The sequence below is a fragment of the Pseudorca crassidens genome, chromosome 17, assembly GCF_039906515.1.
Source record: "Pseudorca crassidens isolate mPseCra1 chromosome 17, mPseCra1.hap1, whole genome shotgun sequence".
In the NCBI taxonomy this organism is placed as follows: domain Eukaryota; kingdom Metazoa; phylum Chordata; class Mammalia; order Artiodactyla; family Delphinidae; genus Pseudorca; species Pseudorca crassidens.
Genome location: NC_090312.1, coordinates 33758847 through 33782612, shown reverse-complemented (window position 1 = coordinate 33782612; position 23766 = coordinate 33758847). Strand labels below are relative to the sequence as shown.

General features: G+C 34.6%; 1 protein-coding gene across 49 annotated transcripts in view; it reads left to right on the top strand.

Annotated features, from left to right (window-relative positions):
- Positions 1–23766, top strand: part of RIMS2 (regulating synaptic membrane exocytosis 2) — a 572125-nt gene that overhangs the window by 473535 nt on the left and 74824 nt on the right. For 28 of the 49 annotated variants that reach the window (XM_067711534.1, XM_067711531.1, XM_067711518.1 and 25 more), the window contains one exon: positions 20014–20255. The exons of the other annotated variants lie outside the window; for them this stretch is intronic. In XM_067711534.1, coding sequence (XP_067567635.1) covers positions 20014–20255 — 242 coding nt within the window. The remainder of the gene's footprint in view (positions 1–20013; positions 20256–23766) is intronic. 49 annotated transcript variants of the gene reach the window in all.

Below are 23766 nucleotides of genomic sequence, written 5' to 3'. Positions count from 1 at the left end.
GAATAAATGAATGGCTGTTGATCTTGAGGGTCTCTTCCAAATTTGTGAGAAATGAAGTTGTAATAGGCTCATCTTTGCTGGTCTTTCTTTGTATTGAAAAGTTTCATCTCCTCACAAGCAAGGTTTAGTGCTCCTGTGCTTGAAATTAGGAAGTAGACTAGTGAAATTTATTTCAGTGCTGTAACACTAGTATTTTCCTAATAAAAACCAACTTGTGGGGAGTTCCCTGGCGGTCCAGTGGTTAGGACTCGGTGCATTCACTGCCGTGGCCCAGGTTCAATCCCTGGTTGGGGAACTAAGATCCTGCAAGCCATGTGGCACAACCAAAAAAAAAAAAAAAAATTTCTGTATCCTCCTAACTCCCCAGATCCAAAGACTCCTCCCTCCCTAGTAGGGAGAAATCGGAATTTTGGTCGATTTTTTACTATTTTCCTTATGTCTTAACTATGACTGGTAAAAAGCAAGTCCACTCTAACTTTACTTACTGAAAAGTAATAGAAGTATGGAAGTTGAGAAATTACTATCAAAATGCAAAATAAGGGACTTCCCTGGCACTCCAGTGGTTAAGACTTCGCCTTTCAATGCAGGAGGTGCGTGTTTGATCCCTGGTTGGGGAGCTAAGATCCCACATGCCTCGGCACCAAAAAACCAAAACATAAAACAGAAGCGGTATTGTAACAAACTCAATAAAGACTTGACAAATGGTCCACATCAAAAAAACTTTAAAAAAAAAGCAAAATAAAAGATTGACCCAACCAAAAAAAGGTAAGCTAATGCATAAATGGAAAATAATGTTGTACTGGTTCTTCTACCTTTTCGCAACTTCAGTTGAAACATAATTTCCAAACTCACTTGAGGGTATCAAAACTCTTCGATGGCTAGATATCAAATAGTGTCAGTGAAGTCAAGTGATGGGTATAAACTGATTTTAGAAAGAACATATGAGGTTTTATTAGTGGGTGCATCAGACGTGCAGTAGAGTACAGTGCTTCAGCAAATGGTCTCTAGAACCAGGTAAACCTGGGTTTAAATCAAAACTACTCGTCAGCTTGTCAGAGTGAACAAGTTACTTCCCAAATAGTCAAGTTTCTTTATCAGCAAAATGGAGATAATTACCCACCTTAAAGTTTGTTATGAATGTGAAACGAGATAAAATATATGTGAGGTGGTTAACACAATGGCTAGCATGCAGTGAGCATTCAATATGTTTGACAACGTTAGAAGCTGTTGTTTTTGAAGCAGTATGAGAAAGATATTTTGAATGCAACTGAAAATCCAAAGCATGTTGATGACATTAGTGAAAATAAGATTTTTTTTAAGGCAAGAAATATCCTTTGATAAAATTGCTTTGGTCTTTGATTTTATATAGCAACACTTGCCTCCAGAGATAAGGGGTCAAAGAGAAAGTACAAGTTTGCAAGCCTATTTCCATCATGGCCACTGTGAAGCTAGTGCCCATTCAGCCCTAAGTTCCAAATTATCTGAAACTCAGAATAATAAATGATATTTATAATTATCCTAGTCATCAAGAAAAAGTTAAATGATTTCAGTGGCTTTTGTAAAAGGTAGGAAAATGTATACCATATATATGTTAAATTTCAGTTCTGTTAACTGTCTAGAACATTCACTTCTTTCAGGCTAATTATTTCCATAAATATGTCTACTCTTGGCTATTCTAAAATATTGCCTCTTAAGGTTGTACTTGCTTTAATTTAAATTATAATTACTTCAGAAGTGACCTAAGGATTTACAAAAATGGAATAAAGTTGAAGTAAAACCATTAATTCAACAAAAATCTTCTGAGTATCTTACTCAATGCCCAATGCTGATATATATAGTAAATGCTCACTAAATGTTAGAAAGAATGGATGAATGAGTAAATGAATGAAAGAGTAATGTGTGTAGGATATAGCATTATTTTAAGAGTGAAGGCTCTGGGACCAGACAGTTGGGTATGAATCCTGGCTCTTCTACGTACTATCTTGTCTGTGCACAGACCTTGGACAAGTTACTTAGCCTCTCAGTGCCCAGTTTTCTCATCAGTAAAATTGTGATGATATTAACGGTTTCCTCACTGGATTGTTTGAGGATTACGTAAATGAAAATTAACAAACCATTTATAACAGTGACACATAGTAAGCACTGGTAATTATTTGCTAAAATAGAATAAAAAAGAAATATTAACTATAATTTTAAAGGTAAAACTTATACATGAAATGCCAACACTTTAAAGTCATGTACTACTAATTTAAAATTTCTAGGAATGAAGACTAGCTTGGTAACTCAATTGTAGCCAACTGATACTGACTCTGCCCATATATCTCATATGCAGGCCTTTCCTTCACAGGTTGGTGACCTAGGAAAAGGGGGAGGGTGTCTGAATACAGTCTGTAGTAACACTCACACGTTGCTACATCAGATCACACCTTAGCCGACCTAGCCCAAGATTCCATAAGCAACAGTAAATATTCTCTCTTACAAATTGAAAAGGTATTTAGCTTAGTTAAAACAGGTGAAACAGGGAGGGTCTTCTGAGTCTGATGAAATGACAGCTCATTGGTTGTACCTGGGAAGATGCCCAGATGTGCCGGTTTTAGGATTGGGAATGATCTAGCATGAAATTTACATTCTCCGCAGTTACCATCTGATCAGAAGGTCATACAGCTAACCCGGGCAAGAATGTGTTTATCCAGTTTTGAGGAGGGTGTTTAGAAGTTCCTCTGTGCTGGTGAGTTGGATATTTGAGTATCAAACAATTTCCAAGGGCATTTCCAAGGGTAATCGCTTTTCAAAATGTTACCAAAATGCTACATTTTAAATAGTCAAGTAATAGGTCATTTTATCTTCTAATCTTTGAGGAATTAAGATATAAAAATAATCTTTCTCTGACATAACAGAATAAGTGGTACTATTTAGTCAGCTGTGCCCTATTTCATTAAAATTTTTGTTTATTTGATATGCTAGGCTAAATTTAGAGTGGCAAAACATCTTAAAATAGAGTGTTTTCACCTGTTTTAAATAGCATGGCTAAATGTCTTCAATTTGTAAAAGAAAAAAATGTATTTTTTTTTTATAAAATCTTAGGCTACACGGGCTAAAATGTGATCTGATGTAGCAATTCCTGAATGTTACTCCATTCTAGATCCAAATACAATTTCTTCCTTAAGTTATGTCTTACATCCCTACTTTAAAAAACAACTGAACAACAAAATGATACATTCTAGACTAGGCTGGTTTATGTAGAGACAGAACTGAGACTTAAGAACAAGATTGTATAACAAGTAAATAAAAATATTTGCCGACATCTCACTGTATGCTTTAACTATCCGCACATCGTTGAAGATGTAAGCTAAATATAATGGAAGATAAAAGGATTAGTTTAAGTGGAAGAAAGAAGGAATCTGCTCCAGATTAGTGAAATGCTTTCAGTATCAGCATAGAAGCAAAAATGAGTGCAGTGTCCGGTAACAGCATGGTCTGCATGGGATGGAGGACTGTTGTGAAGCGTACAGATGGACAGAGGAGATTAGTAGCATTCTTAATGTATTATCTGCAATTCTTTATTATTTGGTGTCTTTAGCATTTACTTGACACTTACCATGTTTTGCCCAGGGTTATATGTTGTCTTTATGCTTCATTTAGCAAACTGAGTTATAAGTGGTTTTAGAACAAATGCCGTGTCTTATATTTCTTTATAATTGGCATAGTGTTGACTCCAGTGTCTTGTACATAGTGTGTATAAAAATAAATTAATTGACATCTATCTATTTCTAAAACATTTATTAGGAAGTTTTGTTTTCTTTATCATCAGCAAATATTTACTGAGCACCAAAATGATTTATGGAACTTACTAGGATTAGGATTTAATTATCCCTACGTTAGGATTTAATTATCCCTACATTACTAGGAGCATTCATTCATATAATGAATTTATTGAATTCACTTATTCAATGAATTCTTTCTTTAGATCTATTTAGTGCCAAGTATCAGGTACTGGGCTGCTGAAATACACTGAAAAATGAACTATCTGAGTTCCATTAGAGCAAACAATTTCAATATAATTTATATAATGGAAATATAATAAAACCCTGAGAAAACACTATAATTGGCATCCGAAAGTCCATGATGTCAAATGTAATGTTGGTTCATGAAATGATGTGCACCCTTGACTTTCCAACTTAAGCAACTTGGTGAATAGTTATACTCTTTACTGAAACAGGGAAGACTGAAGGAGGAATATATTTGATAAAAAAGATTAAGTTCAGTTTGGGACACATCAAATTTGTGATATCCTGTGTGACAAGTAGGTGATTGGGTAGATAGTGCTGGAGTTCAGAAAAGTAGCTTAGTTAGCTAACTTAAGCTTAGAGATGTTTGGCATATATACATATATATGTTTGTGTATGTATGTGTGTTTATATATAGGTGTAAATATTTGTGTATATATATTATTTTTAAGGTAAGATAATTTCTTCTGATAGTTTCATTTTCTCTATGAAGTGTTAGGAAAAGGTTTCTGCTAAGAGCAAAGCAAAAGGGTTTGAGTAGCAGGAAGGAGTGCGGTGGTTATTGTGGAGAGTGGGGAGCAGGTGTGAAGAGTAACCTTTGTGGCTGATGACAGTGAATTATAATGGAACCAGTGTGTCCTACTGAATTTTGTTTTCTCAGCAATGCTCAAGCGTTGAGATGTAGGCATAGAAGAAATACATCGTAGCCTTCATCAAAAGGTTCTGCCGGTTGGATGCCATATAAAGAGGGATACTGAAAAAGTTGAGGGAATTTGCAAAAGAGTGATTGAAATGATAGGCTATAGAGTCTAAGCTAGTTAAATGTAAGTAAAGATGAGGGGGCTGATAATAGGCGAAAAAGTGAAGAAATTAAAGCTCTCGTAATATTGAAAAGTGAGAATACCTGATGAAATGAGCTAGAAAGAAAGGAGATAGAAAAGCCTCATAGCAAATTTCTGAATAAAGTTGGGATATTATTTTCCCCATTTTACATAATAGGGCAGCTGAGACACAAACTACTTTGATTACTCAGTTATAGCGTGAGTCGTACACTACATCTTAAATGTGAGTCTCCTGGTTAAATTCAATTGACTTCCCAGTAGATAATTATTTTTCTTCCTAGATATGCAAATCATAGATATTCTTTGTTCAAGACTAGGAATCCTTGCCCTTAATAGAGTTGAAATACATATGTCTAAATAAGTATCAAAATAGAAAAATAGATTGTTCATTTTAGTGCATGTGTCGGCCTCATCTTTGTAATAACTGTTTGCTGAATATTCTTTTACTGCTTTATATTTTCACTTTCAATGTATTTATTTTACCTTTTGAGTGTCGTATTATAGTTGTTATTTTTAGTATTAAGCTTAATATTTTGTCAGTGATAGCATTTGATTGCCTTTATAAGGTTTTTGCACTAGTCCATTTTATTCACAGCACAGCAGTAATTTCATAATTAATATCAAAGGGAAATGATAATTTACATAGGAAACTACACTTCATATCAAATATTTTTGCTGAAATCTATCTATGCCATTTTAAACCAGTTATCTAGAACTGCAGCATCCAATAAAAATATAATGTGAGCCAAATTTGTAAGTTCAGATATTTGAGTAGACACATTAAAAAAATTAAAACGAGCAGGTGAAATGAATTTAATAATATTTTTTATTTAATCTAAAATATCCAAAATATTCTCATTTCAAATTTTAATTTATATAAAAAGATGAACACATTTTATTCTCTTGGGGGGTGTACTAACACTTCTAAGCCTTGTGTATATTACAGTGTATAATATATCTAAACAGTGTGTATATGACACAGCGCGCCTCAGTTTGGAGGAGGCACATTTCAAGTGTTCATAAGCCACATGTTGCTAGTGCCCATAGTACTGGGCAGTGAGATCTAGAGCCTTCAAAAAGTATAATTAAGCAAAGTAATACAAAGTCAAGCTCTGTGTCTGTTTCTCCGGTTTTAAGTTTAAGAAATCTTGGTAAGGAAAGATACATATTTGTTAGAAGAAAGAAAAATAGTTCTGTTTTAAATAAATAGACTTTCAAATTGCTACAAATTTCTGGTCCCTTTTAGAACAACTTTATTGGTAAATCCTCTTTACCATAATTTTTTTCATTAAACTTTTTATATATGCCTACTTGCAAAAATATGTATATATGGCATAATTGTGTTTATTTAGATAAATTTGACTCTAAATGACTAATGATAAATCTTGGGCAATTTAATAGTTTCATAGTGTATTAATCTATAATGTAATCATTCAAAAGTTCTGAGGATTTATAATTTCCATTTATGGAACATAAGAATTTTTAAGTATAAGGATTTAATCCTGTAGAATGTAATAAATGTTACATTTTAAATTTACATTTTTACATTTAAAATTTAGGGTTTCCACTTAATGACAGTTAGCAACATTATTGGTTTCAACATATAAATTCAAAATCCTATAATAAAATATTCAGTGTAACATGAAATATAATATAAACACATCTGTTTTTATATATGTATATATAAATATATATATATTTATATATGTACATATATATGCTTATAACTGAATACTGTAAGAAATGTCAAGGTGAAAAAAAATACTTTGTATTCTCCTTTGTGCGTGCAATTCATTATTCACTTATTCAAACATGAGTTGAAGTGGCAGGTTATGTTCATTAAAGAAAAGAACTTAATACTAGATAAATATCCATGAAAGCAGAAGTAGCCAATAAATAAACTGCAGAAGTATGTTTGAAACACGACATTTACAAATTGCTTAAATTCTATTTATCTTTATTATTTCATTTTGGTGAATAGATATTATCTACGTTATTTTCTAGGCTTTGGCTTCTCAAAGTTCATTTGAAAATGAAAGTGTATTCGTTTCATAAAGTAGCTAAGTGCAGTGGAGGTAATAATATCCTTGAATTCATTTTTGTTGTTAGTTTTCAACACACACTTGAGAAAATAATACTTTAGTGTTTCATGTGAGCACTTTTGCCACAAATGGCCCAGGTTACAGTGGAGACCCCAGGCATTATTTTAAAACCTGGACTCTAGCAGTGGACAAAAGAGATAAAGTTCTTGCCCCATACAGCTTCAGGTGGAAAGGCATAAAATAAAAAGATGAGAAAACTAAAGTTCAGAACAGGTTAAGAAGTATGCTCAAAGTCATGAACTCTTAAATGATAGAAATAGGATAGAAACCCGTGTCTGACTGACTGTGAACCTAAACTTACATTTCACCTCTTAATGAAATTGCCACATTTTGTTGCCTTGAATAAATCACTGATATTGTTGAAGTACATATCTACCTAAGAATCAAATATAAAACTTTTCCTTTGAGGGACCATGACCTAAGCTTAAGAGAATCTGAAAAGTAGAAGAACTACCTCCTTACCCCAATATAAAGAATTAGGCCCATTTCAAATCTAATTTGCTTTTCTTTGAAGCATGTTGAACAGTAACTCTCTTAAAATACCTTATTTTTTGGCAAGCAAAATGTAAAACACCTAAAAAATCATTTTGTTGATTACTCCAACTGAAGAAAGTGTATAAAATACACTTAGAGAAGCATAGATTTATTCTTGACATTCACACTGTATATTTTGCTTTGTTTGTTTAATGAGGGCAAAGATGCAATACTTAATACCTCACATTTCTGTCAGAAATTCTAAATATTAAAGAAAGCATACTTTAGCTCAGAAAAATTTAGTAATGCTTCTTTTTTTTTTACACTGAATGGTTTTACCATGTTGTTCTTTGTCTTTCAGTTTTATAATAATTGTAGGAAAACTTCAAAAACCATGCACTAAACTAAAAAATGTCCACCTAACTTCTCTATGTTAGCCCCAATTCCAGTGGATTTTCTAACCTTAAAAGACTAGCATTGTGTGTACCGAGACATGGTTCCAGAACAGAAATTCACAATCTTTGTAGAACTGATTGACTTGGAATCTAAAGGGAAAAAATAAGTTTAGATTTCTAAGAAGCTGAAGGCTTTCCTCTAAATGGTTCCAAGGAAGATTCAGTATATATGACCCAAGGACATCTTGTCATATTACTGTCATTGTAATCAGTGAAGGAGATTATAATCTTTCTGTTCTTGATGATTTCTGAGTGACATGTAAAGCAAGCTTATACTTGGTTAATGATGACTGGAACATTATCTACATGCATAAATACAAGCTAAGCAAATATACTAAATTAAATCATGTATTTGCACATTTTTACATGAGAGAATAATAACATTTTCCTTAGGGTGAACAAAGAGATAATGTTGGGAATTTGAAGACATTTGGTTTATCAACACTGCATTTAATCAAAGAGAAATTACCAGTATTCAGTAATACTGAATACCAGTAACCGTGGTTCTTGACAAGAAGTATTGTTATTTTACTGGGCCCGTGATGGTCGGACAGATAGGCCACAAGAGGAGACACAGAAGGGACTCAGGAAAACAAAGTTTATAATAAACTTTGTCCCGAGAAACAGGAGGCATGCCACTCCAAGCAGAGCCATGTGGGAAAGCAGCAGGGTAGGTCAGGAGGCAGAAGGGGCAGGAGTGAGAGAAAAGTCAAGGACAGACCTTTATTGGGGGTGCAAAAAAAGACAAGCTAGGGCAGAGTAAACAGTTGAAGATTAGCTAGTTTGAATAATTTCTGCAGGCTGGGCTTTGGGTTATAGGGGTGGTCTCTAGTTGCTTTGTACCAGGCCCTGGAATGATTTAGGGCAGGGAAATATTGTTTTGGTGTAAATGGGCCAGATAAAAGAGGTTTGTCTCTGGATTTGGCTAATTTGCATATCAAAGGCATGCTCCAGGCTGAGCCCTTTACTGTCTCTAAGAATTGGCTTGCACCTGAAGGGGTGATCTCTCCCCAGCCAGGAAGGTTTTTAAATTGGCAAAACATCATAATATCTTGAAAATAAAAAGTATAATCAGTACACATACACGTGCATGCACACGCACGCACACACACGCACACTTTTTTTTAAACGTTTTTATTGGAGTATAATTGCTTTACAATGGTGTGTTACTTTCTGCTTTATAACAAAGGAATCAGTTATACATATATATATATATCCCCATATCTCTTCCCTCTTGCATCTCCCTCCCTCCCACCCTCCCTATCCCACCCTTCTAGCTGGTCACAAAGCAAGGAGCTGATCTCTCTGTGCTATGCGAATGCTTCCCACTAGCTATCTATTTTACATTTGGTAGTGTATATATGTCCGTGCCACTCTCTCACTTCGTCCCAGCTTACCCTTACCCCTCCCCGTGTCCTCAAGTCCATTTTCTAGTAGGTCTGTGTCTTTATTCCTGTCTTGCCCCTAGGTTCTTCATGATTTTTTTTTTTTTTAGATTTCATATATATGTGTTAGCATACAGTATTTGTTTTTCTCTTTCTGACTTCATTTGGTATGACAGACTCTGGGTCCATCCACCTCACTACAAATAACTCAATTTCGTTCCCTTTTATGGCTGAGTAATATTCCATTGTATATATGTGCCACATCTTCTTTATCTATTCATCTGTCGATGGACACTTAGGTTACTTCCATGTCCTGGCTATTGTAAATAGAGCTGCAGTGAACATTGTGGTACATGAGTCTTTTTGAATTATGTTTTTCTCAGGGTATATGCCCAGTAGTGGGATTGCTGGGTGGTATGATAGTTCTATTTTTAGTTTTTTAAGGAACCTCCATACTGTTCTCCATAGTGGCTGTATCAATTTACATTTCCACCAACAGTGTATGAGGGTTCCCTTTTCTCCACACCCTCTCCAGCATTTATTGTTTGTAGATTTTTTGATGATGGCTATTCTGACGGGTGTGAGATGATATCTCATTGTAGTTTTGATTTGCATTTCTCTAATGATTAATGATGTTGAGCATTCTTTCATGTGTTTCTTGGCAATCTGTATATCTTCTTTGGAGAAATGTCTATTTAGGTCTTCTGCCCACTTTTGGATTGGGTTGTTTGTTTTTTTGATATTGACCTGCATGGGCTGCTTTTAAATTTTGGAGGTTAATCCTTTGTCAGTTGCTTCATTTGCAAGTATTTTCTCCCATTCTGAAGGTTGTCTTTTCCTCTTGTTTATGGTTTCCTTTGCTGTGCAAAAGCTTTGAAGTTTCATTAGGTCCCATTTGTTTATTTTTGTTTTTCTTTCCATTTCTCTAGGAGGTGGGTCAAAAAGGATCTTGCTGTGATTTATGTCATAGAGTGTTCTGCCTATGTTTTCCTTAAGAGTTTGATAGTGTCTGGCCTTACATTTAGGTCTTTAATCCATTTTGAGTTTATTTTTGACACACACACTTTTAGACATTAATTTTTTAATACCCACTAAAATTGAATTAAGAAATACAAAAAATTTTCACTTGGAGCTTTGTTGTTTAGATATTTTTAAATATCTGTAATCATTGGCCTGTCAGTATGTGCTATTGATGAAAGAGCTCCTTCTTGGCTTTTTATCTCTAAGCCCAGAACCCTCATTTTCTCCCGAGCAAACAAGGACCTGGTAACTGATAACAACACTGTCTCAGAAAGCACAATGTGCTCTTCTTCATTGACAGTTCCACATCCTATGGCCCAGTCTCCTGAGCCCTGCTATCTGTTAAAGAGGACAGATGGTAAAAATGGCTATCTTTTCTGATAACAAAGGCTTTACTATAGCAATAATGCAAAGCTCACTAAAAGAATAATGTGTCAGGTGACATGATGCCACAAATTCTAAGAACTTGGAACAGTGGAAGTTATTTGTGGTTCTCTACAAATTATTTTACCTGACTCCCACACATGCTAAGAAAGATAAAAGGGCAAGAAACAACTTCTTTTTGCTCAGTTATTGTCAGGCAAGTATAAGGAAAACATTGACAACTTCAATAAAGCAACCTTGTTTCTAAATATAAAGGAATAATGTATGGATAATATATATTTGGCCTCTTGAAAAAAATTCTAGAACGAGTTTTTGGTTTTGTTAATCCTTTGGGACTCCAGAAATTCTGGTAGATCCTTCTATATGAATTTGAAAGATTGATTTTAATTAGATATGGGAGTTTTATAGATAATAATTAAATTTAATCAAGATTTATAAGTTTAAAGTATGTTTGATGCAATGTGATTACAAATGATGCAATGTGATTACACAAAGTAGAGATTTTTTTTTAACTTGGATTTGATTTGTAATCAAGTTTTTGAAAAAAAATCTGAGTATCCACTATTTTTCAAAATATGGAACTAATGTACTTTGTACTTTAGAGTCTGAGGAATTAATATCCTTAATCTATAGCCATTTATACATTTTGAAACTCAACATGTAGTGATTTTATTTAGGTTAAAGTTACAGTCCAATAATATTTTCGTATCATAGTTTAGCTTTCAGTGTTATTTTTAGCAGCATAATGTGAATTTTTATGTAGTGTAATCATTTCAATAGTGCAGAATATTCATTATTTGTTAAATACTCTACAAAACTTGGTACTCTGATTATAGAGCTGGATGATTAGCAAGAATAAATCAAGTTCTCAGTTTTTGGGGGTTTTTTTCCCACCAAATTTTAACAATTAGTGTTCCTTTGATATTAGTAAGAATGGTGAAAAGTGTAAACTGATCCTTGAAGTAATAGGCCAGTGAACATACCTTCTGATAATTTGTCATGTACTTTTTCATGTTATTGAAAGTACTATGTAATCATGTGGTAAAATCAGAAAAGCTGACATGAAAATGAATTAGAGGGAAGTCTATTTCTGCCTAAAATATTTACATATAGAAATAGTGAGGTTAGTTGAAAAGTACAGGTGAAACAATAGAAAAATTTAAGGAGATTATACACACATTGAATTGATGGGTTAGAATTATGGAATTCTGGAAACTTGTGAAGGGAGACATGTTATTGCTTAAAATACATATATCAAGGGAAATCGTGGGGAACAATAGGCAAAGCTGAATTAAAAAGAAAAAGAGGGCTTCCATGGTGGCACAGTGGTTGAGAGTCCGCCTGCCGATGCAGGGGACACGGATTCGTGCCCCGGTGGGGGAAGATCCCACATGCCGCGGAGCGGCTGGGCCCATGAGCCGTGGCCGCTGAGCCTGCGTGTCTGGAGCTTATGCTCCGCAACGGGAGAAACCTTAAAATTTCAAAGAGATTAATTTTAAAAACCACATTAACGGGGGTATTATAGTCATAAAAATTTGGAGGTTAAAAGTACCTTAACAATGATCTTTAACCTCCTCATTTGCTAAGTTAGGAAAAGGAGGACCAATGAGTAAAAGAAACTTTTCTGGTAAACCATTACCCGTGTAGTTTTGGATCTAGAAATCGTGATAAGACAGTTTTATTAAACAGATATACAGATGGGTTCCTTCTATTCCCCTTTAATAAAATTCCTCACAGCATAAAAATTTAATGTTTTAAATCAAACTCTTTCACTTGAGTTTTTAAAAAACGTTTTCTCCATCTCGAAGGAATTTCTCTATTTCAGTAGGAATTTCTCTATTTCAATAGCTGCTTTCTTAAAGGTAAATTGTGCCCTCTAAACCTCTAAATCCATAGCTTTTCTTAAATGTTCCTGCTAATTAACTCTGCATCATTTGAAAGGTTCAACTTTCTTGAAGCTCGTTCTTCTCTTGTCTTCTGTGGAATTTAACCCTATTCTGTTTTTCTTATTTCTGAGAATGCATCTCTATTCACCTCAGTCACTCTTCTTTTTCCTAATCTTAAAATATAAGTATTTCTTGGACTGTCTTCTCAACCTTTTTCATTTCTCTCTCTTTACACTCTTGGCTTGCCTACTGAGGCCATCCTAGCTTCATCTGTCCTCTCCTGTTCAACAAATACTTATTGACTCCATCTGTTGAGCCCTGACTATTCCCTTGAACACTTGGCCTGAGTGTACAGCCTCCTCTTACTCAGCCTTTCCATCAGGAAATTCCACTGGTTCCGGTGTTGATCATTTCCTGAACCAGTACCACCTGTGCAAACACTATACTCTCTAAGGATCTCAGTTTTCTTTAAGAGTTGTTGTGAGGATTACATGAGTTAATTCATATAAAGCACTTGAAATAGCCTCTGGAATATGGTAAATGCTTACTAATTTGAACTATGATTATATCTTATTCCCAGGTCCAGATACTAAGCTGTATAGAAGGTTCCTTCCAGATAACTTTTACACTAATCTTTGCTTTCTATTAGTAATAGCAGTACAGTAGCCTAAGTTCTTATTTACTTTCCCAGTATTATTGCTATAAACTCCTAATTGATTTTTCCATAGCCAGTCTCTCCTGACTTTGTTACTCAAGACATATTAAATTGTGCTGCTGTGATAAACAACCCTGAATTCTTAGATACATAATCAACAAAAGTTCATTTCTGTCCATTATAGTCACTCAGGGGCTTAGTCTGATAGAGGCCCTGTCTTTCACAGTCCCAGGGGCAGAGGGAAAGAGAAGTTGGAGTTGAACACCACCGATTAAATGCTTCTCCGCAGAAGTGCTAGGACTCACTTCCACTAACATTTCATTTGTCTCAACAAGTCAAAAACCCAATCACTGTGTGATAGGCAGAGAGAGAAACATACACTTTTGATCTATAAAGTTTAAAATTTTTCCTTAAAGTAAGTTTCTTCAAACTCATGGCAGGGATGGGATCTGTTATTCAATTATTTGATGGAGAACTTATAAATTCAAGAGATAGTAAAGATAGATAGATAGGTAGGTAAGTAGGTAGATAGATGGATAGATAGATAGGTAGGTAGATAGATAGATAGATAGGTAGACCTAAGAGTTTAAATGGATTTATGAATGCTCAATTAATAAAGCAATCTTCCTATTCCTTTAATGATCTAGCCTTTATAAATTTGTCACTGTTTAAAGAAGGTAATTATGTTGTCTCCAAAATGTCCATTAATGATATATTTATAGGTAAAATATTGGGCTGGATCCCAGGGCTCTTGGTGCAACCAACTATGCAATGTTCTCAGACTTGGGCCGCTCTGCTATAGTATCTGAATAGGCAGTTAAATAAGGGTAAGCAGTACTGGACATGTATTTATTCCAACACATTCAGGCCTTATCCTGTCTTGACCTCCCCTTATATTAGTATCCTCACCTTCACCCCATTCAGTTAACACTGGTTTTATAAATTTCCTCCAACAGCCAAGCTTCCTTCTACCCCTTGGTGTGTGCAGTTGCCCCCCTTTCAGTTTCGAATACTCTTCTCAGCGTGACTGGCTTCATATTCAATACTCAGCTCAATTGTCTTCTCTGCCCAGAGGCCTTCCTTGACCACCCCATTTAATGTTGTCCCTCCCCCAACTTCCTGTCCCTTGTTACCACTGTATTCTATCTTATTTTCTTCAGATCACTTATCACTATCTGAAGTTGGCATTTGTTTACTTAATTATTTTCTTTCCCTACAACAATAGGAAGGAAAGCTCCATGAAGGCAGGGACATTCTCTTTTTTTCTCTGTTGTATATCTAACTCCAAGAACAGTGCCTGCCACATAGTAGGTACAAAGCAAATATCTTTTAAATGAACGATCAAATCCTGGGAGTTGATCGTTAAAGGGAGCAAACCTAAAAATAAGAAATAGCTTTTTTTCTTAAAGAAATCTTTAATATAGTGGCATTTTAGGCATTAGCCAGCTGTTGGGAAAGGAGTTTTGGAGATGACCGGCCTTCTTGGTGCTCCTTAAACTATCCTAAGTGTGCAGTGACCTGCTCTGTAACCAGCAAAGCGCTGCTTCCTATCATGAGACCCAAGACTAAGGAACATTTAAACAGTTTCATTACTAATAACTATAATCAAGGCAGATGTTTTTGACAAAAAATAATTTATTGATTAGCTGAATATTCTTCCCTAACTCTGGACATCAACTTTGTGACATAGACATACACGCACATACCCTCCAACACATTTAGACACTATGATAATACATTACAGTATGTTAATAGAATGCATGTATATACAGTACCTGCAGGAATGTTAAAAATACTAAATTTTAAATTCGTGTCATCTCCGGCAATCAAAGAATTAGCATGAGAAACTCAGTTTTTATATACTCTTCAGAGAGAGATGTTTTCTTGAATGTTTAACTTAATTAGGGTTTCTTGACGTTAGAGCTGGTCATTGGAATTTCAGTTATAAGCTAAAACCACATTCTTATGCAGCTATATTTGCATTTTACATGCTGATATATTTGCCAGTACATTAATTAAAAGGGACTGTGTCATACCATTTTTGTATCCCTATATTTGAGGGGATATATATTCAATAAACATTTGAATAAATGGTTACTACTTTACTAGCTGAAACCTGTAGATGGTCATTTGAGTAAATGGAAATATAGCTTATTAAATTGTAATATAGAATCATCATAATTTCAAACTCCACATTTTAGGAAAGAAATAACATTTAATGTAGAGAAAATGTTTAGTGAGGTGAACTTTAGATGGGAGCAGGGTTTGTTACCCTCCCTTCCCCCCTCCCATAAGGAATATGCCAGAATTCAAGGAATCGCACTCGAAATCCAGACCTCCACTCAATGCTGGCAACTGGTGCAATCGAATCTGAGTGATCATAGTGATAGGTATTCAGTGAGCTCTTGGCATCTGCCTCCAGAAACACAGGAATGGGAAGGAAAGGGAATTAAGTCTTTCAAGGTGGCATAATGTTTGGGAACTTGGCCAGTCTCACTGGGTTTTTTCCTCCTCTGTCATTATTCCTATTGTCTTCTAACTTTTAAGCCCTCTAAGCCCTCTCTAGCACCACTTACTAGCCTAAGATGTTATAAATAGTCCTACTCAAGTGTCTTTTCTGCCCCTGTGCTGCAGTTCTCATACTCCATTGTATGAGCTGCTGGGCCCTCTATACTTTATTCATAAAATTCTGTGTCACTCTAGTCTCTAATTCCTTGGGCAGGTTCTCTCGTAACCACCTTCCCAGCTCTCAATAAGATGAAATATTTTTTCATGACTGTATATTTTATTTACAGTGTTACTCTTATGCTCATACTCTCACAAACTCAGAGTTTGTCCTGTGTTTGCTGTTTATCTTAACAGCTAGACTACTCAGTTCTATTCATTCAAACCTATTAAAAATACTTTTGGCCTGTAAACTTCATTTAGCTTAATCACATAGCTCCTATAATCCCGTAAATATGCTATTTAAGTCTTTGGAGAATATTTACAAATATTTTACCTGCCTTTCATTACCTTTCTCCCAATGATAGGTGATACTAGATTTGCCCTTTAAAAAATATTTTGGGGTACAACTTTCAACAACTACAATCATGTCATAAAATAAATCACTTGTATTGGCAATTTTACACATTTCAAGAATACTAAATATATAAAGTTCTTCATTATTTTTCTAATGCCAAAAATTAGAAAACATGCATAAAACAATATTTAGAAATGTGGAAACACTGTGTTTCTTTCTGGAATTGAGCATCCTATATCAATGCCCAGTATTATTGTGTAGTAATCGCTTAGAATTAGCTTGAAAGCCATGGTACACATTTAGCCCATGGAATGAACTATGCAAATTGAATTATTTGGCCTGTTTTCGTCCTTGATTGCTCTTTTCATTTGTCTGATTGTTTTAATTTTTTTCTTGTTACCAATACCTTTTATGTTCATTTTGGAAAAAACAAAATAGAAATAAAAAGCATAACTACCAACCAGAGAAAATTAAAACTATTTACTTTTAGCATGCTGTTCACAGTGCATCCTTTAGATTTCTTGCTATGACACTTTTTTTCCCAAAGAACATAAACATCCTGAACATATTTTATTTTTCTTTATATTCCCTTAATTCCCCTCTTGTGCAGATAACTAGTAGATCATCTATGAATCCAGGTTTCCTGAACTACCCAGTTTATCAAGAGATGTTCATTTCTTTGTATATGAATTTCTTTTCGTTTGTTTGTTTGTGACAGTGTGTCACTCTGGGATTTGAATTTACCTGTGTCCCCTAGTAGTAGGGTAAATCCCTATTTGGTATGTGTGCCAGCCAAAGCTAAGTTGCAGATACCTGCTTCCTCTTACCCTTTCTCCCATATCAAGAACATATTTTACGTCAATAAATATTTATTTACAACAGCATTTTCAAAGGTACATTCTATTTTATTGATGAACATAACTTATTTAAACACCCTCTACTGTTGGACATTTATGGAGTTTTACCATGTGTATGTATGTGTTTTACTATTGTAATTAATTCTGCAGTAAATACCATTCTTGCTAAATCTATGAACGTTGCCGTTTTCCCTTAGGATAAGTCCTAAAAGTAGTATTGATAGGTTAAAGGGTAGGCATGTTTTTTAAATGCTTTTGATACATATTGCCATATTACCCTTCAGAAATCTGTCATTGGTACTACCACCAGCAGTATTGGAAAGTTACCATATTACCAGACCCTTACAAAATTTCTCTTTTAAAGTAATTGATAATGTAATGAATGGGTCTGTGCTTTCTTAACTACACTAAGCATTCCAAATGATCGCCCATGTTTACAGATTCTTTACTACAAAGTATTCCTTAAATAAAGAGTCACAAAACTATTAAAATGTTGGTTGATAGCTTGTTTGCTTGCAGTATTGTTTGCTTATAGTTCTAGGTGATGTCCAAGTGAGGAAAGTAAAGGAAACCAATAGTGATAGCCTAGCCTCAGTCTCCCTCTCTTCAAAACACAGCACTGGAGAGCAACTACTCGTAAACTCATCCCTGGTGATCTCTAAGCTTCAAGGAGATGAGAAGTAGAACCATTTTACAAAACTTTTAGTAACCTTTTTTGTAGATAATGCATTATCAAAGTTGTTAGGTTGAAGAGAAGTATACTTCTTTAAAACCAAATGGTCATTAAAATACTTATCTATAATCTGATTTATCCATTCAGTTAGTATTTTATTATATCCTGCTTAATTTTGGCCAAGTTCTTTATGCCCTTATATCCAACCATGAGAATTAAAATGCAAAAATCACAAGGTACAATATTTTGAGAGTCTATCTTTGACTTCCTTGGTAGGTAGTAGATTAGGCGGTTCTTTTAGAAAAGTATGTTTGGGGTAAAAATTCCTACATAACAGGAGTACTAGTTATTGAGACTATGGAACATATTATTTTGAAAGTTTTAGTCTCAACTAAACTTTGACTTTCCTAGACTATGCCATGCCTTTTCTGACGATAGCATACCATAAAAGTCATATGTTGCATTTTTATGTTCATTTGCCCAGAATCCATGAAACAAGAGATACTTGGGGAGCAAAGTGTTTCGTAGTTAAAAGGGACCTTATAGATATTCCAGTTCAGCATGTTTAATGGATGCTTAATGGGTGATGATGGTGCTGGTGGTGGTGATAATAATAAGGAGAAGGAGGAAGAGAATAATTTTGGGAGCTCTTATGTGTTTCCCACTCTGCTTAGTGCTTTACTTAGGTTTTTTCATTTATTAAATGAGGAAGTTAAGTTCCAGAAAGGGAAACAACTCTCCCAAGATCAGTCAGTAAAGCCAAAGATCAAACCCAGATTTCCTGGCTCCCAGTATAGTCCACTCTCCATTACATAGTGCTGGCTATATGAAAAACCAGTTTAGACATTTGAATCTCAGAAGTTTTAAAATTTATAATTATAAATATCACTTCTATTGATGCTGTTAAGTATTTACATATATAATACATGTTGAAGGGCTTTAACCTTATTTTATCTATTGTCCATATTCCCTAATATTAATTTTTATTTACTGAATTTTTACTTTAGACATATTATCCCTATTCTTTAATATAATAAAGTACAATAAGATATTCTCTTATAAATGAGGAACCTGAGAGTCAAGTAGAGCAATTAACGTTTCTAAAGGAAGTCAGTTAAGTAGCGGCAAATCTGGGATTTAAGCCCCCATCTGTTGCCTCCAAAACTCTTTCTACTTTACTCTATAGTTGCTTATTGAAGAATAGCAAAATTAAACAAGCTTGGAAATGATTGATTTGGGGCATTGTGGAAGTGTTATACACTGTCTCCTCTCTTTCTCTCTTGTTTATTTATGCCTCATTTCTTCTTAAAACTAATGTGAAGTAATGTGAATAGTACAATTTACTGTCTTTTTTAAAAATTTCATACTGAGGAAACGAACATAGGTTAATAAAGGTAACATGTGTTGAGAATTCCCTGGTGGTCCAGTGGTTAGGACTCCATGCTTCCACTGCCGGGGGCCCAGGTTTGATCCCTGGTCCTAACCTTTCAGTAGGTTTTACTCTAGGATAGAGGGGAAAAAATATTTTAAACATTTTAAAATGTTTAAAAGATTATTGCCTTCTGACCATATTGTCTAGAAAACTGGTAATGTTTCTTTCTTTCAAATGAATGCAAGAGGAAAATCTTTTCTTCATTTTTGGAATATAAACTTATCTCAGTATATGAAAGTGTAAAGTGAAATAAATTATTTTTAATTCAAAACTAATGAAAACGTCAATCCCTGTTAGAAAATTTAACAGCTGTTAGAAAAATCTTATTAATAAAATGAGAAAACTGAAAGAGCCACTCTTGGCAATAGAAGCTGTAATTTTTGCCATTTTTTGTAAAATTTCCCCACTCATCAAATTTCTCTTTGAAAGCTATAGTAAAGCAAATTCGAGAAGAATGCTTTGGAAACTTCTTTCATATGTTATATGGCTGCCTCAAAGTGTATTGCTCTTGCAGGACAGCATATTCTCTTAAATGAGCCCACTGATTTTTCGCAAATATTTTTTTCCTGTGACCACGCAAACCAGTGCCTTCTTTGAAAGCAGAAAGGAAATCATGTCTGATCTTGGATAGTTACGTTAAGGTTGGCCCTGAATAGTAAAACCCATTCAAGACCATGGTATTTGAAAATTTTTGAGTCCTAAAAATATGTCCCACTAATGATATAATTGAATTATACTCCAGATATTTCATCTAAAATACCTTTTCTGTCTTTTCCTTTTTACTCTTGTCCTCACTTTTAATGATCCGTCGGCCTACAGTGTCTTTACATCCAAAATGCAAAGCAGACAAATGGGCATCTCAGGGAAGAACATGACTAAAAGCACCAGCATCAGCGGAGACATGTGTTCGCTGGAGAAGAATGATGGCAGCCAGTCTGACACTGCAGTGGGCGCCTTGGGCACCGGCAGCAAAAAGCGGCGCTCTAGCATTGGGGCCAAAATGGTAGCTATTGTTGGTCTCTCCCGGAAAAGCCGCAGTGCTTCTCAGCTCAGCCAAACGGGTAGGCATTTTTATGTTACTCTTTTGACTTCCTAATTGAGTTGTAATTAATTAAAATACATATTCTTTTCTCTTATTTATTCTCAGTAATGTGTAGATGATGACATGTTCCAGAAGGAAAGGGGCATATTTTAAACTAGTTAACTTTTCCGAAAATATAACAATGACTTTGTTTTTCAGTGATCAGTGAACCTGCTTCTCAGTGAACCTTGGTTACTGTTCTTGAAATGCACTTAACGTCTTTTCTCCTCAGAGAGGAGTTAAGCTGTGGTCCTCCTGATTGTCAGTTGCTGGTCCTCTGTAAAGGTACTCTGATCTGTGAGATATTTACTTTTCTTTAGGTTCCTCAAGTTGGAACCAGCCAAGTTAATTTCCACTCCCAGCAAGTTACCGTGATGAAGATGACGCCACGTATTTTGTGTGAATAATATACTTCATTTATTGCTGACAGCCTAACTTCTTTTTCAGTTTGTAAGCAGCATTTACCAGTTGTATCAATTTTCTCACTGCAGTTTTTATTTCCCTGTTAACACTTCAAGCAGCAGTATTCTCCAGCAGCAGGGATGGAGGAATTTTCTGCTGACAGGGAAGATACTCAAAGCTTTGCTACTTTAAAATTCAGTCTCGAATCACATCTGCAAAAATAAATTAGATACCACACTCCTACTCAGAAAAGCCACTGTTAGTAATTAAGAAATTTGTGAGTCAAAGCAATGGCTTTTTTCAAATGGGTGTTGATAATTAAGCATTAAGTCCCTGGTATCTTGGAAATAATAGCATATCTTCTACTTAACACACAAACAAAAGCATATAATATGGTGTTTCTTTTACAGCAAATAAATTATAGGCAAATGGATTAAATCTCATTTGTGTCTGAATACTAGGGTTCTGGTACAGAGAAGCCAGGGCGTAAATCTACAGCACAAAAGAATTTAAGGATATGTTCATTCCTGGACCCGGCTAACCTTGGTTTTACAAACTGTAACAGTGATTCTGGAATTTGAGCCTTATATAATAGTATTACTTTGAAATAATTATTTGATGGCATTCCTTATATCCTGGTTGTAACTTACTATATTTCATGTGATTATGTTAGAGTAATTTTTCACTTGGTGTTTTAAAATGTTACTTTGCATTTTAATATAGAATTAGAAATTTAATTTATGGACATAGAGATCATATTTAAAGGATTTTTTAAATTGCTAGCATTTACACATAATTAACTGTGTTGTGCTAAAATGATAGATGTTGGCCTTTTGAAATTGAGAGGTTTTTTTCTCTCGCAGTTACAACTTTATTTATTGCATTTTTCTCTTTAAAACTTACAAACATTTGTAAACCCAAAACTGCTCTAAAAAAAGTCTATTAATCTAAAAAATGAAGAATCTAAAATAGGCACTGATAAAACTACAAGTTAGAGAATATGTGGTGTTAAATGAAATAAATAATTCTATTCATGCAGGGGTTTGAGCACTTACTATGTGCCAGGCACATGGAGAACACAGATGAATAAGAAATCATTTATAACCTGAGTTGCTTATACTCTAGTAGAAGATAGATACTTCAACAGATTGCTTCAAGATCCTATGTCAGTGGTAAAACTAGAATTACATAGAAAGTGTGCTGAGCGCTCAGAGGAGGATTGTTTGAATTCCAGGAGTGAATACCTGGAGGAGATGTTGCCTGATCCAAGGCCTGAAAAAAGAGTGATTGCTAACCAGGTAAAGGACAATTAGAAAGGTGTTCCAGATAGAAACCGTAATGACAAAGGAATGGAAGTATTACATATACAGGAATGATAGGAAATAGATGTGATTTTAACAAAAAATTTTGGACTGAATGTGGCTAGAGGCAAGGTCGATAGGTCATGGAGAGTCTCATAGATCATATTAATTTGTAGGTGATAGGAAGTTTTAAAGGGTTTTCAGTAGAGAATTGATATGGATAGATTCGCATAATATATATTTTGTAGGCCATTCAGGCAGCCATTTACTTATCTAACAAATATTTTTTGAGCGTCTACCATATGCTGTATTTTAAAGAAAACATGGACAAGACGAGATCCTTCTCTTGGAGCTTATATCTAGTGGAGCTGCAATAAAGAAGTAAACCTAAGTCAGCATCTGGTAAAGAGGATGTTAGGATGAATTAGAAGAATAGTACAATATTTCAGATAAGAGATAAGATCCTGAACTAAGTGAGTCGTCAGTTATAATAAAGATAGAGAGGGGTTGATAAGTTCAAGGGATTGTTAACAAGCAAAATTAGTAGTCAGTCACCCGATTTATTCATGGGTCGGATGTGGGGAGGTGAAGGAGAGAAGATTCTAAGGTAATCCCCATATTTCTGGCTTAACATCCCTGGATGGATGGTTGTGGTGCTATTAATGGATATTGGAAGTATAAAAGAAGGAATAGGTTGGGAGAAGGAGAGGTGTCAATTTAGGATACTTTGAATCTGAGATATCTATGGAACATCCAAGTAGAAATGTCTAGAACATATTTAAATAAACTCTTCTAAAGCTCGTGTCAGAACCAGAGACATAAATCTGGGAGTTATAACGTTTAGAGGTTGCTTGAAACCATGAACATGAGTGAGACTGCCCAAGAAGAACACTGCAGATAAAAGAGCAGTAGGTGAAGGCAGTGCTCTGTGGAAGATTAACCTTTTAGAATTGGACAGAGGAACAGGAGCCAATGAAGACCAAGAAGAAATTATCATGAAGAAAGGACAAACACTCTGAGAGAGTAGTATCACAGAAGCTAAGAGTATAGAACGTTTGAAGAAGATGGTCAATATTTCTCAATGATCAGTTTCATGTCTTCATAATTTTGGCATTAATATCCCATGTATCTTTCTTTGACAGTATTTTTATTTAAAAATAGAGATCTGTTGACCATACACTGATTTGGTTTTTATTGTCAAAAACACTGTGATGTTAGCAGATTTAAGAAATGTAGTTTAGTTCTTTGTTATATCATATAGCCCCTTCTTATGTATATAGCATAGCAGAAAATAACGTGTTCCTTTTTGTTGTTGTCTACATTTATATTCAGTAACATTTTAATTGTTAAATTTTTGATCACTCTTAAAATGTGCAGTTGCATTCCTACGTACACAACGTATAGCTTCGACCTACATTGACAATAGAATTCAGAATATCTCTCATTTTAAAGCCAGAGATTAACTGTAGAATAGCCAACAGAGATTGTTTTGTAATTACTGGACTCCAAACTTCCAGTGGGTTTCTAAATTTTGTATTTCTGTGTATATGTCTCAAGTAAGGTTTTTATGTTTTCTTTTCTTAAAAATGCAGTAACAAGCTCTAACAGTGTTTAAAACTGAAATCTTCAAATTTAATACCTAAACTCTTTGATCATATGATAACATTATCTAAAACAATGAATGGATTTATGATGTTGCATCTTACAGTAGATCCTTTGTTTTGATTTTTCTGGCCTTTGCATGGAGATCTGCATGTAATTAATTTATAGTTATCATTTAATTAATGA